At 41.9% G+C, this 16,597-nt stretch overlaps 1 protein-coding gene across 12 annotated transcripts in view; it reads left to right on the forward strand.

Annotated features, from left to right (window-relative positions):
• LOC124719084 (fasciclin-1) overlaps window positions 1–16,597 on the forward strand; it is a 656,083-nt gene that overhangs the window by 567,049 nt on the left and 72,437 nt on the right. For 9 of the 12 annotated variants that reach the window (XM_047244768.1, XM_047244767.1, XM_047244764.1 and 6 more), the window contains exon 7: window positions 1,341–1,349. The exons of the other annotated variants lie outside the window; for them this stretch is intronic. In XM_047244768.1, coding sequence (XP_047100724.1) covers window positions 1,341–1,349 — 9 coding nt within the window. The remainder of the gene's footprint in view (window positions 1–1,340; window positions 1,350–16,597) is intronic. 12 annotated transcript variants of the gene reach the window in all.

The following is a 16,597-nucleotide window of genomic DNA, read 5'->3' on the forward strand; positions in this document are numbered from 1 at the left end:
CGTATATAGTTCCCTACTATGTTGACAAACTTTGCCAGGAAAACACTGTAGTTCTAATAGGATATAGTCTCACGAGAGACTATTTATTTTTATAGGAGATAGGAATCTAAATATTTCTCTGCAAGAATTTCTACACATAGGCACAGCCAGGAGTCAACCCTTAGCTACAACAGTACTGATTAGCACTAGCAAAGATTGCATTGTGGTCTTCATACTTCTCCACAACATCAGGTTACAGGCTAAAGTCATCCATCAGAAATCAGGGTGTGAATTGTGCATAATGAGAGGATGCCTGTGTTGAATTTTGAGAGAAGTTTCAGCCATAAATATTCTATTATGTTGCCAATTTCTGCAATAAAATACAATACTGCTGTCACATTTGCTTCAGCATTCACCTTCTCAGCTAAGAATAACAAAGTCTTAATTTGAGCTATTTCTCTTCCTGTACAAGAAAAGACTACTCTTAACAGAACAAAAGACAGTGACTATTCACATTAAAAATATTTTCCAAATCACTTGGTCACTTGTTTATGTACAATATACAGTGTGCATTTCTGTTTTACAGCTTTAACATTTGTGATCAGATAATGGAATTGGAAATTTACTGTTCACAGGAAAACAATGCATGAAAATGCTCATATCTGTTTTTAGTTGAATTCCTGAGTTTAATCAATTTTTCTGTTATTTTATATGCCTCTCAAATGCACACAACAAGACTAGTTCATTTTAATTAATGTGTGCACGAATTATTCAGAACCTAATCAGTGCATAACATAAAAAAACCTGTAGAACAGAATGCAATACATGACAATAATTTTCAGTTCAGGAATGGGATTGCTTGATATAAATTGTATGAAAAAGAAAGTCAAAAAAGCAGTTTAGATTTCAGTTCAGCAATTATAAGGAGCTGCTTTTTTGCAAACATGTGGAGATAACGTTTCAGTTCAGTGCTCTTTGGTATTTAGAAGCTAACGGAACCAAAATGCAGTAGATTTCTTTGTCACACTAATTGATTATGAATTACAGATATAAAAGATGTCACACCAGGAAAATTATCTCTGCAGCAACCACATTTTTTGTGCATTACTTACTGTGAGTTTTGAGTTAGCTGAACGTCAGTCATATTTCGTGTCCTTTTGTGGCTTCGGGACCAATGGAAATGAACAGCTTTCTCATGCAATCCCATACCTGAAATGTGCAAAACCAACTTGTACTGAAATTTCTCTCCATTCCAGCACCACAGTACCATCAAATACTGTAACAATTTCATGCACAAACAACTAAATGATTCCTTTTCACTTTTTCTTTTCATATTTGGGTAACTTGACTATCTTCTGAAGTCATTCAAGGTAAAATAGTTTTCTTAGTTTCTTTCAGCATCTTTCTATAATACATGGTGTTCTGTTATTGCTTGGAGTTTTGTAATTAATAATGGACGTGTTTTTACTTGATGTAGTTTTCATTACTAATATCCTTATAACTGTTACTGTTGATGTTTATTTTTGCAACATTCTACAACATAATGTAATAACATATTTTGTATGTGTTGAAAAGTAACGGTTAACTGCTGTGGTGGTGTGCGTAATTTAACACCAGCTGACATTTTTCCTCCTCCCTGTAAAATCTGGCGGAGGGTGGCTTCCAGAAGGCGACTCCTTGCCATTGAAAATTTTGATGCACAGAGTTTGTGGGTGTAAAGTCTCTCCCCATTTGTAAGGGCTGTCAGTAATACAGGGAGGGGATGGGGACAAGGGGCCTCTTTCACAATTTTTCTAATTGCATGGTCACCACCCTCCCCCCCCCCCCCCCCCCACCCTGCCCCCCAAAAAAAAAAAAAAAAAAAATTGGAAAAAAGTAAATTTGCCCATGTGTCATCACTGCAGCTTCAAAATGCAGTTAACATTGTTTGGTTGTATATATTATTGAAAATAAAAATATTGTATTTTGTTCAACAGAGCAAATGAATCTATCAATGAAATTCACCAACAGCTGTCTAATTGAGATGTTATTTTATTTTCACTACCAGTTTCAGCATGCCACTAGGCCATCTTCAGGCCCCTTGCGTAATAAGAGTATGGTTTTAGTGTATATCAAGGTGCACAAAGTAATCATAAAAGTACAAAACGAATCTCTGTTACAATCGGAAGCTCCCCCAAATAAAACTTGTCAATTTTTTTCTTTATTTGAATATAAAAATCCTATATAATTGTTATACTGGATGATTATAATTAAAGTTAAACTTTCAAACTGCTGTAGCAATAACACCACTGCTCAGAATGACGTCAAATTGCAATGGAATATTATCGGAGAAGGGGGAAAACGTATGGCAGAAGAAAAATAAATAGTTACAAAATGTGGTAATAGATGGCACTGTAAGCATCATAATTTAACAGTGGTGGACTACAAATGACAAATGAATCACACAACAATGCCTAAGGTGTACATCTGACACTAAACAAGCTGTACTACTCAGTGTGTGTGGGTGCACAGGTGTGATACTGTTAGTTACATAAGGCCATCCACCACATCGGATGGGAAAAATTAGTTTTTAATTGTCCTGGGGCCCAAAGACTGCATCAATCAAAATCAAATTGGATTATTAATTTCCGTGTGACTGTTCAATATGCTGTCCACCGTTTTCTGAAAAAGTTGAAATCGAGAAACAGCACGTTCCACAACTGATCAAAGTGTTTCCGTGGTCACGTTCAGAACGTGTTGCGCAACATGTGCCTTCAGTGGACGTAAGTTCGCAATTGTAACACTGAACACGACATCTTTCAGATAGCCTCACAGCCTGGAGTTACACGGATTAAAATCAGGTGAGCAGGATGGCCGGGCCGTAGGGAAATGGTGGCCGATAATTCTAGCATTTCCAGAAAGGCGCTTCAGCAGCTGCTTAACTGGATTTTCAATGTGTGGAAGTGCACCATATTACATAAAAATTATCCCATCGACACACCCGTGCTGTCGGAGAGCTGGAATGACGCGGTTGCGCAAATGACTCTCGTAGCGCTTACCAGTGACGGCACAGGTAACGGGACCGGAAGCTGTCTCTTTGAAAAAATATGGCCCTGCGATAAATGGTGCCGTAAACCTACACCACACGGTGACCTTTCCAGGACGAAGTGGTACTGGTCGATTTGCGTGTGGATTTTCTGTTGCCCATATTTGACAATTCTGTGTATTGACATATCTTGTCAGATGGAAGTGGGCTTCGTCTGTTCACAAAATCTTCCACGGCCAATCACTGTCCACTTCCATTCGAGCAAGAAATTCTAATGCGAGGGTCTCTCTTGCTGGCAGGTCAACAAGAAGCAACTCGTGCACACGGGTAATTTTGAACGGATAGTAAAGAACGATGTTTTGTACGATTTTATGCACCGTGATCACGAGTATGTCCAATGCTCGAGTGATTCCTCCGTGCACTACAAGTTTGCACACCACCACTCGTCTCCTCAAGCATTGCTGTGGCCACTGCTTCCACTGACATAGATCTAATCAATTCGTTACCTCCCTCAACTTAGCACTGTTTTCATTTATGTATTCTGACACATACGGCACCATCTGTTGATCACTTTTCACACTGTTTTTTCTTCTTCTGCCGTAAGTTTTCTCCCTTCTCTGATAATATTCCATTGCAATTTGGTGTTATTTCTACAGCATTTTGAAAGTGTAACTTTAATTATAATCACCCTTTAGATGAGAAAACACCTAGTATATATGAGTACCTATTGTCATTTAAAGTAAAATGTCACTCTGTAATCAAAGTACAATAATGTGCATATATATGGCCTAGGTACTATGACGACTACTGATATAATTGGTTCTCACGGGCATCAAAAACGCAACTTGACGCAAAACCCAATGCCAGACAACATATTAAGAGAAAAACGGAATGTACAGAGCACGCGAAGAATAGCCACAAATATCTTTCCGGCCTACGTTATACAACAAATCAAAATTAAAAGATATTATTTGGTGTCCTGTTGCTTAACAGGTTGGCACTACCATGGTGAAACAATTTAACAAGGCTCTCAAATCTGACTTAACTAAGGGGAGTCATCAAAGTTTTCAGCCGACAGTGTTGTACTATTTCCCTGAGACTATTTAACATTACCCTAACAACCTATCTACAAAATGACAAGCCCATCTAAACAGTACCAGGCACTTAGCAAGCTGGGTTGTGATAGGTAATACGGGTACGGAAAAAGCTGAAAGATAGGTGAATGAGCTAGACAAACGTAACATCAAAGACGAAGCCCGCTAAATAAGTAACGTACTTGCATGCCAAACGGGCACTGATTCTGCACAAAATAGAGTTTACTAGCTGGAATCATATTATAAATGGCAGAAAGTGTCTGTTTGGGGCTAAAAATGTAACAGGCTAAAAAGTAGTATGCTGACGAACACACCAAATCACACCATAAGGACCAGTATAAAACTTCATTGTCCTAAGTATAAAAGTAACGTACAAGATAACAAAAAGAAACGGAAAACTTTGTCAGTAATAAAAATGTGCTGCATACCAACAGATTACACTGCTATAAAGCGAGATACGAAGAGTTGCAGAGTTAAGCGAGATCTACGAGCTAATCCTGTACTTGCAGTAAGTTGACTTCTTGTATGCCACAGCCAAAGAAATCAATGTGTTACAGTAAAGCAGAAAGGATATTCATACTAAGAATTGTAGACAACAAAATTACAGGTGAAGAAAACTTTAGATTGTTGAAAACACAATGGTCGTACACATAAAAACTTACATTAATACAGAGGTACACGAATATAGGTGGACAAAAGTAATACCTATAAACCAACGGAAACACCAAAGTAACAATACAAAATTTACTAAAGTCAATCCCAGAAATGACATAATATGTAGACCCTATCTTGCCAAATTCATAATTGGTTATTCAAGATAAATGATATCAGAAATTTAGTTATAATGACAGAGAACGCCCAAGGGGAATACGTAACATATCGAGTAGCTAACAAATTACATACCTCGCTCACAGAACCGGCTGTGCCACAGTAAAACTGCTACAATGCCTAGTATCAGCAAATATGCATCTTCAAAGGCATGACGGAAGCCTAAACAGTGACAGCAAGCTAGGTTTCCACAGTTAAAACCGTAGAACCACCGTGTCCTATGAAAATTCAGATACGGCAAGCAATTATACGACACACAGTCCCGCATCACTCACTGACGAAGACTATCACCTGAAGGACAAACTGTTTTCAAATTGAAAAGACGTGATATGTTGACCTATATATGTAAAATCCAATGCAATAACCTATTCGACTCAGACCGAAAAGTCTAATATTTATAAGCAAACCAAAATTTTTTGTGCTAATCGTGCAATAAAAGAAACCCAAAAGTGATCCACTATTACTGAAATTGAATCGTGAAAAGCAGACTATCCTCAGACTATGGTAACACCTACTGTTGATACATAAAAATTTAGAAGAGGACCAGTAAGAACAGCATTAACTCCTCAGCTGTCACATAATCCAGTTTAGTAGGAGCTAAGACAACAGTATTAACACGTGAAAAATCTAGGACGGACTGTAACAATATGAGAGAATGGAAGTCGCTACTCACCGTCGTGATAGGCACAATAAAAAGACTCACACAACTGTAAGTTTCGGCCATTGGGGCCTTTGTCAGCAGTAGACACACAATCGTGCAAGCGCAACTTGCACACACGTCTGCAGTCTCGGAGAACTGAAACCACACTGCGAGCAGCAGCACCGGTCCACGATAGGAGTGGTGACTGGGGGGGAGGGATAGTATGGTGGGAGTGGCAGACAGTGAAGTGTCGCAGTTTAGATGGGAGGGCAGGAGAGAAGGGGGGAGGGGGTAAGTAGCGGAAAGGAGAGAAATAAAAATAAATTAAAAGACTGGGTGTGGCGGTGAAATGACTGCTGCGTACTGCTGGAATGGGAACGGGGAGGGGGCCGGATGGGTGAGGACAGTGGCTGACGAAGGTGGAGGCCGGGAGGGTTACGGGAACGTAGGATGTATTGCAGGGAAAGTTCCCACCTGCACAATTCAGAAAGGCTGGTGTCGGTGGGAAGGATCCGTACGGTACAGGCCGTAAAGCAGTCATTGCAATGAGGGGTATTGTGTTTGGCAGTGTGTTCAGCAACAGGGCGGTCCAATCGTTTTTTTGGCCACAGCTTGTCAGTTGTCGTGCCTACGTAGAATGCGGCACAGTGGTTGCAGCTTAGCTTGTAAATCACGTGACTGGTTTCACAGGTAGCCCTGCCTCTGATGGGATCTGTGATGTTAGTGACCGGACTGGAGTAGGTGGTGACGGGAGGCTGCACGACACAGGTCTTGCATCTAGTTATTTACAGGTGTATGAGCCGTGAGGATTGGGAGCAGGGGTCGTGTAAGGATGGACGAGTATATTGTGTAGGTTCGGTGGACCGGGGAATACCACGGTAGGAGGGGTGGGAAGGATAGTGGGTAGGACATTTCTCATTTCGGGGTACGACGAGAGGTAATCGAAACCCTGACGGAGAATGCAAATCAGTTGCTCCAGTCCGACGGTACCGAGTTACGAGGAGAATGCTCCTCTGTGGCCGGACTGTGGGACTTTGGGAGGTGGTGGGAGACTGGAAAGATAAGGCACGGCAGATTTGTTTTTGTAAGAGGACGAGAGGATAATTACGGTCAGTGAAGGCTTCGGTGAGACCCTCGGTATATTCTGAGAGGGACTGCTCGTCACTGCAGATGCTACGACTGCGGGTGGCTAGGCTGTACTGAAGGGACTTCTTGGTATTAAATTGGTGGCAGCTGTCAAAGTGGAGGTATTGCTGGTGGTTAGTAGGTTTGATATGGACAGAGGTACTGATGTAGCCATCTCTGAGGTGGAGGTCAACATCTACGAAGGTGGCTTGTTGGGTTGAGTAGGACCAGGAGAAGCAGATGGGGGAGAAGTTGTTGAGGTTCTGGAGGAATGTGAATAAGGTGTCCTCACCTTCAATCCAGATAGCAAAGATGTCATCAGTGAATCTGAACCAGGTGAGGGGATTAGGATTCTGGGTTTTTAGGAAGGGTTCCTCTAGATAGCCCACGAATAGGTTAGCATAGGGTGGTGCCACGTGGGTGTCCGTAGCCGTACCGCCGATTTGTTTGTAGGTAATGCCTTCAAAGGAGAAGTAATTGTGGGTGAGGATATAGTTGGTCACAGAAACTAAGAAGGAGGTTGTCGGTTTCGAATCCGTACGGCATCTGGAAAGGTAGTGTTCGATAGCGGTAAGGTCACGGGCATTAGGAATGTTAGTGTACCCTCCGTCTAAACTGCAACACTTCACTGTCCGCCACTCCCACCATTCTATCCCTCCCCCTCCCCGTCCCAGCCTCCTCCTTGCCCCCACCCAGTCGCCACTCCCATCATGCACTAGGCCTTGATGGCCGAAAGCTATGATTGTGAGAGTCTTTTTATTGTGCCTGTCGTGACTCAGCATCTCCGCTGTATGGTGAGTAGGAACTTTCCTTCTCTCATATTGGTATTAACACATGACACATCCAAATAGAATCATCACTGTGATGAGAAGTGCCAATTGTAATGTACATACTATGTCACATATCTTACAATAAAATCGGTAGGGAATTGAATCAGTAAACATACAGTAACCGTTCTACAAAAAGACTATATCAAATTACACTTCATTAAGGAATCCCCTCTGTGTTAAGGTGTATATAACCATAAGATAAGTATGATACCTCAGCCTATCCATAATACACCAGTGAAGCAACATATGAACAAAGTTAATAAAATAACCCCTCTATCCAATTAGCCATACTCTATGGCATGCTTTATAGCGGTGTAATCTGTTGGTATGCAGTTGGCATGCTTTATAGCGGTGTAATCTGTTGGTATGCAGCGTATTTTTATTACTGACAAAGTTTTTGGTTTTTTAGTTATCTTGTATGTTACTTTTATACTTAGGACAATGAAGTTTTCTACCGGTCCTTGTGGTGTGATTTGGTGTGTCCGTCAGCATACCACTTTTTAGTCGGTTACATTTCTAGACCCAGACAGACAAATTCTGCCATTTATAATACGATTCCAGCTAGTAAACTCTATTTTGCACAGAATCGGTGCCCCTTTGGTGCGCAAGTACATTACTTATTTAGCGGGCTTCGTCTTTGATGTTATGTTGGTCTCGCTCACTCACCTATTTTTTTTTAGCTTCTACCATAAATGAATTACCTATCGCGACCCAACTTGCTATGCGTCTGGTACTGTTTAGATGGGTTCGTCATTTTGTAGATAGGTTTTTAGGTTAATGTTTAATAGTCTCAGGGAAATAGTACAACACTGTCGGCTGAAAACTTTGATGACTGCCCTTAGTTAAGTCAGATTTGAGAGCCTTGTTAAATTGTTTCACCACGGTAGTGCCAACCTGTTAAGCAACAGGACACCAAATCATATCTTTTAATTTTGATTTGTTGTATAACGTAGGCTGGTAAGGTATTTGTGACTATTCTTCGCATGCTCTGTGCATTCCGTTTTTCTCTTAATATGTTGTCTGGCATTGGGTTTTGCACTTTTGACGCCCGTGGCAACTAATTACACCAGTAATTTTCATAGTACCTAGACCATAAATATGCACATTATTATTCATCAAAGATTACAGACTGACATTTTACTTTAAATGAGAATAGGTTCTCATATATAATAGGGGTTTCTTGACCTATAACAATTGTATAAGATTTTTATATTTGGGGAGAAAAAAAGAAATTCATAAATTATATTCGGGGGAGCTTCTGATTCTATAAAGTCTAGTTCAAATTTTTAATATTCTCTTGCAAATCCATGATGTTAAATGACTAACAGGTATGTACACATGTTGTATTCTACTGTGCTGTAGGTATACAGAGATTTGTTTTAACAGTGCTGCTTTCGTTTTTGTGGCTTTAAGTTCTCCCGTCACTTTCTGTGAAGCTCGCTTTGTACACCTCGATATACGCTACCGGTATACTCTTTTATTATGCAGGGGCCTGAAGATGGCATAGTGGAATGCTGAAACTGGTAGTCAAAATAAGATAAAGTAACATCTCAATTATACAGCTGTTAGCAAATTTCATTGATAATTACTTGGCCAGCTGATGTCTCATGTCCACAATGGATCAAGAGAGACTGAACCAATGAGAATTTTCCATTGCCGTTTTTTCAAACATCGGTACATGCTAAGAAACAAAGAGCAGTAGCTGTGGATTGTGCTAAAACATGTCTTCTTACGATCTTTAGCTGGGGTGGCAGGCTCTATAGTGACCAGTGGACACATTTCAGTCAGCTGAGACAATCACTTGCTCCACACGGAAAGTGGAGGGGGAGGGGGGGTGGTGGTGCAGAGTGCAGTACAGGCAGAATCAGTTATTTGGCAGTGACAGACAGGAGTACGAGTGCCACAGTCAGCACTTTTGTGATTATAGGTAAAGACGGCGGTGTCACATCATGCAAACAGATTGAAGTAGCAGAGTAACGAGCCTAAGGAGACAAGAGCTTTACTGTTAATGCGCTGCAGCACGAGAGCTACAGTTCACATTCTAACAAGACACACTACCAAACAGCTGACGGTGCTAGCAGACTCCGTGAAAATCAAAAATTGATCAGTAAGGATTACATTTTGGCCACTACCGACACTAGGTAGCAGACAACACTGTGTCTACAACTTTGAAAGTGAAAATGGCGTGCAGTGTTAACGGTCACCTAGATGCACGAAACAGTGCCATCTGTGAGCTTAACTCCGCAGCAGCCATTGCCAGCTATTCCTGTCGGTCTCTCTAAAAGTCTTCTTAAAGTGCATGTATGACACAAAGGAGTGGGATTATTGAGTACAAGTTGCTCTTTGTAGCATCCTGGCCTGTGAAAAATGGAAGTCCAGCTTAGAGAAGATTCGCTGCATACAATAAAAGAAATGAATTGGTACTTGCCCACATTTTGTTTGTTTGCACGCGTGAGAGAGAGAGAGAGAGAGAGAGAGAGAGAGAGAGAGAGAGAGAGAGAGAGAGAGAGAGAGAGAGAGAGAGAGCGAGCAAGTGAGCACTGCAAATTCGAATGCCTCTGTCCTCACTGTATCTTGGCCAGTGTGTATAAGAATGAACTGGGAAACATTATTTTTTATGACTAAATGTCAACATCAGCTGGATAGAATTTGTTTTTAACATTTTATTGTGCCAGACTGATACAAGTCCACAGGCCCATCTTCAGTGGCACTCTATTGGTGTAATTATGTTGTATGTAGTCTTTAAGATGCATACTACAAAAGTCCTGTGTGCATGTACAATAATAAGCGTATTATTATTGTTATTTGTGCCCATTTCCAAGAATGTCCACAGAATAACTCCACCCATTGTTTTTAATAACATGAAGCATATGCTGCCAAACAAGTTTATACCATTGTTTTTAGTTAAAGTCTTAAAGACTCTCAATTCTACATAGTGATACTTCAGTGCACCATTGAAGATGGGTGGATGGACTTACACAATTTTCTTTGCAGCTGATGTTGACTTTGTATGAATTTCTGAGCACAGAGTATGTAAACTGGGTAAAAATGAATCTGGAACCAAATAAAGATTAAATGAATTCGTGTCTAGTCATATGGGGGGAGGGGGTGAATTGGGAGTATTAGATTGATAGAGACAAACAAAAGCCAACAGCAGAATGCACTTTTATCCAGTCAGCAACAGGGAAAGGGGTAGTCAAAGGACTGCACAAAAAAGTTACACAGGGCCCTGAGTTGATGGAATACTATTTCAAAATGACGGCAACAAGTAAGATTTGAAGTCTGGAATTTACACTGTCAGAAAGAGAGCTTTTGTTCAGTCTGCTGCCATTGGGTGAATAAGTAATGTTTGTCTGTTGGATTTCCCATATACAGTACTCTACAAACATTGACCATTGTTGATAAAATCTTCTCGGGTTGACAGCTGAGTCAGATTTCCAGTTGGAAAACAACACACCGACTCGGCTGTCAGCCCGAGAAGATTTTATCATCGAGATTTGCCGAGAAAGTCTGCATTGTATCATTATACATTTCCTTTCATTTTTAGAATGTTGTCACACAATCACAGACCAGTCACACAATGTGGAAGCTTTTTTCCTCCGTTAATCATCCTTATCATCACATGCCAGCAACTGCCAGCTCATTTTCATTAGCCTTCTTATTTTTTCTTGTACTCCAGTCTGTTCTGTGACCCATTTGTTTGCCTTCACATTTCCAGTAGTTATTCTCGACCTTCAACTTTTTAAATATTTTTCACAATAAAAGTCTGTGTCCGACTTCCTTAAGTAAAACTTGCCTACGCACACTCAATGTGGGCCTCCGAGCCGTGTGTACTCTTCTGTTTACTTATTTTCTATCTTTCACACGTTCTTTCACACCTGCATAACTGCTGCACCTCAATTGCGTCTGAACCCAGTTACCAGATTCCATATTCGAGCCTCGGCTGCCCTCCATTGCCACGTTAACTTATCTTCGAGAGCTCGGGATGTACGCTATTAATGTCCGTCTCCTTTTAATCGAGTTGGGTCTTAAAGTTCCTTTCTGTCCACTTCAGTATTTCAAAAGCTTGTATTCTGTCATTGCCTTAAAACAAATCTAATTTCAGTAACCCACCAGCAGGTACAATGCGTTTGTAAAATACTCAGTTCTCATTTTATGTAGATCACCATTTTAAAAGAGGATCAGGTAAACACTTGAACTTTGAAGTCTGACTGTCTTGTACTGTCACTCATTTTAAGTTGACATTTTTTTCCGTCAGAGAATAAGTTGCTAAAATTAGGTTACCTTTAAAGTTTTCCCAGTGCATCGGCAGATGGCTTGTTTTTGAGTCTCCGCCGATGTCTACGTAGTACGTCAGTTTGACACCAAAAACTCTAATCACCTTATTCGCACACAGTGGCAAACGTTCCACTACCACCAGTTACACATTTAGTGTTGTTCGATTCACGTGAACACTAAATAACTCTCAAATCACTGTCATCCATTTCACTATTGTAAATAAGCCGACATACGAAAGCTCGAAACCTTCACCTTCTCCGGCTTCACAGATAGAGATCGCGCATACCCCACCAGACGTTCAGGGTGACCTGTCGATATACGTGCCCCCGGTCGGCTAAGACGGATTCGGATTTTATCGAGACAAATTGTAGATTACGTACGACTTCCCTCTACACGGGGAGGCGAGGTACAGAACGTTCGACATCACCGCAACCCGTACCGTCTCGCCGAAGTTACTGTCAGCTGAATCTGCAAAACGTAGCCTCGAAATGCTGTCGTTTCGATCTCTATTCACCGGCGGCCTTCGGCTTTCCGGAGAAGTGGCGTTTAAGTCCTCACCCGGCCACTTCAGGCCGAACGCCGTTTCTCGAAAATATTTGCAGTGAATCCCGGAGTACGTCCTTCGAAAAGACCACTACCGATCGTTTATTTGCCCTTTCCTCGTGGGGGGCCATCCCTGAGGGCCTCGTCAGTAGGACTCTGCCAGTGCTCGGCCCTTGTCTCTCGAGTCGTGTGGAAGGAGGAAGGGGAGGACTAACGACATCTTTAAAAAAGAGGCTCCGGACGGCAGCACACCGTAACGGCCACTTGTCGGGGTTACGGGGGAAAATGTTCTACACTTTTGAAAGTGAGAAAGGATAAAGTCTCAGTGGTGGCAAAGCGTTCAAATGAACTTTCTGTCCTATTACCTGTAGCGCCTGTACTTCGGAATAATGGCTACAAAAGGTGTCGGTTACTGTGACAGGGGTGGCCCAATCCCGCGCCGGCAGGGAGTGGCTTCCTCGTCGTAATAGTAGCCCGTATACGGAACAGTACCTCGGAAAAGATTAGGGTGTAACCTGCAGGTGAAGCACAGTTTGCAGGGTGCCGGGAACTGTCAGAAGTGGACGACTAGTCACCGACGCGACGTAGGTGGGCACCGTCAATGTGTCGACCCCGTTTGGGAAGGCCGAAGAGCTGGTAGACTTAACGGAGGAGAAGAGTGCAAAAATGTTAGGGCTTTCATAAAGTCGAGTGGAAGAGGAGAGGACGCTCACTTTATTGACACGGTGGGTGAATGCCCAAAAATTAAGTTCAGTAAAACTACCGTAAACTGGTTGCAGACCACATACGGACCTCCATTACAATCACGTTTCGCAACGACTGACATTTTTCGGCAAGATAATGTGCCGGGAGTGTGACGGAGTGGTTAGAGGAACACGGTGGTGAGTTCCGTCGATGTGATACGTATGCGATGCAATTGAATGTGTGTCACAGGTCGTTGCCCGCTTCCCCGGAATTTACGGGAATTGGGTGCCTTACGTAGCGCCGACTCCCTCTCGTGACTTACCGAGGCCTCACTGCTTCCGTGCCACAGTGCTTTATCACTGTTATCTGTGGTCGAGGACAAGTAATAGAATAGGGGGCTACTACCCAGAAAGGAAATAAGGGAACACTGAGCAATTCCTAGAGAAATAAGAGGATGAAATTACAGATGTGGAAGCAATAGTGATGGGTGACTTAAATGCACAGGCAGGAAATGAAAGACAAGAGAAGGAAGAGAGAATGGGTCTGCACGGGTATGAGAAAAAGAATGAGAAAGGAGAGAAATTATCCAATTTTTCTGAAGAAAATGGTTTCATTATGGGCAACACATGATTTAGGAAGGAAAGTAGTCAAAAGATAAAACGATTTGGTCAGTGATAGAGAATGACAAAGACAGTTGTTAACCACTCTCTGGTGGAAAATTGAAATAGTATACAGTTAATGGGTGTAACTGCCCTCTCAGGAGAAGTTTTTTTATAGAGACCATTAAGTAGTTGTGGCAAAAATGAGGATGAGTGAAAAAGAAGGAATCGAAGCAAAAAGGGGGAGAAAATAAATTGTGGAAAACGGAAGATACAAGAAAAGTTAGTTAAGCTAATAATTCCGAGAACTGAATGTGGAAAAGAAATGAAGTAAGTCCAGATAGGTGTCTGTGCGCATCTGTGGCAGAACAAATGTGCAAAATAGCAATGTAAAGGGAATAGAAGTATGGCAGAGAGACTTAGAGCTAGACCTGGAAGAAGAGAAAAATATTACAAGGTTAGAAGTGGCACAGCAGTTAGAAGAATGGAAATGGAAAGGCAGCTGGAGCTATTGGGCTACAGTGGTTATATAGATTGCTAAAATGTGTATGGACTCAGAAATGTGTGCCTGAAGAATGCAGATAGCAGTGTTCAAGAAGGGAGACCGAAACGTACGTGATAACTGTCAGGAGATCAAATTGTACCACAAGTGCCAGAAATAATGGAGAGGATACCAGATTGGGTGGGGCGGGGGAGTGGAAGGTCAGTTAGAAGAAGAATAAAACTGCTGTAGACACAGTGGACCGACGTGGAGCCAATCTTTAGTATGAGATAGTTGATGGAAAGGAATCAGGAATGTGGAAAAGATTTGGTAAATAGATTTTTTGACTCAGTAGGAAATGATCATACGGGAGACCCAGTGTGGGGTTTTTCAGGTGACTGGTGCAGGTCTTTCTGTTTGATGGCTTTTCAGTGATGGTGGTGGTGAGATGAAATAACGATTAAGACAAAACAAACACCTAGTCTCCAGGTGAAGAAAATTTCAAACCTGTCCGAGACCCCACGATATAGAGGCAGCCTCTAGACAGTGAGCTGTGGGCTTTCAACTTATTGGAGGCGTGTCGTAGTGTCCCCAAAGAAAAGGCACGGGAAATACCGGAGAGAAGGGAGTTGGAACAACGGAAATTCTTTGAGCACCGTATGACAAAAGCTTCAGCTGTGGGCAGATCCCAAGTTGGAAGAACCGATCAGTTTAGGAGTATTCCAGGATCGAGATGACAAAGACTGGTATCACCGTTATTATTTACAACAGTGGTGGGTGGAATTGTGAACGAGACAAAAGTTAACGGAGGTAGGGAGACGAAGTTACTGCTATTTGTCGCCTGTATTGGGCTGTTGGGGTCTGGTGTAGGGATGTATAAGAACTAATAAATATCTTAAATGAAAAAAATATGCGACAAATTGCAGTGTGAAGAAAAACGGTTTACGGTGGTAACTAGATGAGACAGAGAAGGTAAAGAAGAAATCAATATTATAGAATAGGACAACTTTAAATATTTAGGAAGTGGAATAATGCAGTGCGAGGAAGGAGGCAGAAATAAGCCACAGGGTACAGTAGAGCGAGGCATTTCACCAGTGTGTGAGATGCTTAGTCTGGGGAGGGAGGTGCCACATGAGACGTATCAGTGTACACTTTATAAACCTGGGCAGTAATGAGAAGAGAGGAGTGGAGAATCTGAGCCAGTGGAAGGAAATGCTCGAGGAGTATGTCGGCAAAAATGAGGAGACACACAGAGAGATGATGTGAAGAGAATTGGAGTAGAAAAGCTGAATGAGAAGAACTGCTTAGGCCATGTAAAGAGACTGGAAGAGTACCAAAACAAATGATGCTGGTCAACTTTGAGGGCAAGAGGGAGACTGAAAGCAAGATGGATAGACTCTGTCAAGATCAATTTAGGAAGGAACATGGATGGGAACAAAACAGTTATAGGAAAAGAATGGTGTAAAGACGGGGAAGTGTCCCAACCCAGCCTGATGGCAGATAGAGGAGGAACGAAGACTGAGACAAAATAAATGTGGCTTCTCATATTACTCAGGGGCTGCACGTTTTCAGCTTTTCGCGACATAATTCTGCTCAATTCTGGGCAAGCATCTGTCTGAATTCCTATTCTTCCACTGATACTTCACCACCGTGTCATCTGGCCACCATCTGAGTGGACGTGACCTAGTGGATTATCAGTTTATATTCATCATGGTGTATTAGTGCCTTATTTTTTCCATTTTGAACTGTGTCATTCTGCTACCACAAGTTTCACCAAAGCAGATGGTCACAGTGTTAGCATTGTGCTCTAACACACTGCCAGGAGGCACCGTATACAAAGTCGGCCACAAAAGTAGCGGGGAAAGTTCTGCAAACATCTCAACATAGCGACTACGGGAACTGAGTATCTCGTGACAGCATTCTCGTACGAAATATTCCCGAAGTTCTCGGCATGTCGCATTAGAATTAAAATATAATCTCTGGCAGAATGACAGTAGTCAGTCATTTGTGATGAAGACAGTGGAGATTTTTTTTATTGTCAAAAGTTGCAGTTTTTATTCTAATTTTGTGTGTCAAGAAATCAGAGAACATTTTATACTTACTGTATACATTCAGTCAGCTGTGATGCCCACGACTACACATCAGCATTAGTTCCTTCCACTGCCCGACACATTCTCAGATGTGGAGATGCAGTTTTCCTCGAGGCCGTGCAGGAGCTCGGACGCATTTGCCTTGTGGCAGAGACCTCGACAGTGTAAATTAGTTGCACGTTCCGTCGACCGTACTTCTGACTTCGCACTGTGATCTGGAACGACACAGTTTCACAATATAGCAATACATCTTCCAACCATTTACACGATTTCATAAGTCACAGAGACACGTGGGTTAAATTCTTTTCGTCAGTGGGTAGGCGGTCAAAATTTTTTATTTCTTAATGCATCACTCTTTTCTGTGTCAGACTGAGGTTGTGTGACGAATAGTACACCTGTAC

The sequence above is a fragment of the Schistocerca piceifrons genome, chromosome 10 (assembly GCF_021461385.2).
Source record: "Schistocerca piceifrons isolate TAMUIC-IGC-003096 chromosome 10, iqSchPice1.1, whole genome shotgun sequence".
Taxonomy (NCBI): Eukaryota; Metazoa; Arthropoda; class Insecta; order Orthoptera; family Acrididae; genus Schistocerca; species Schistocerca piceifrons.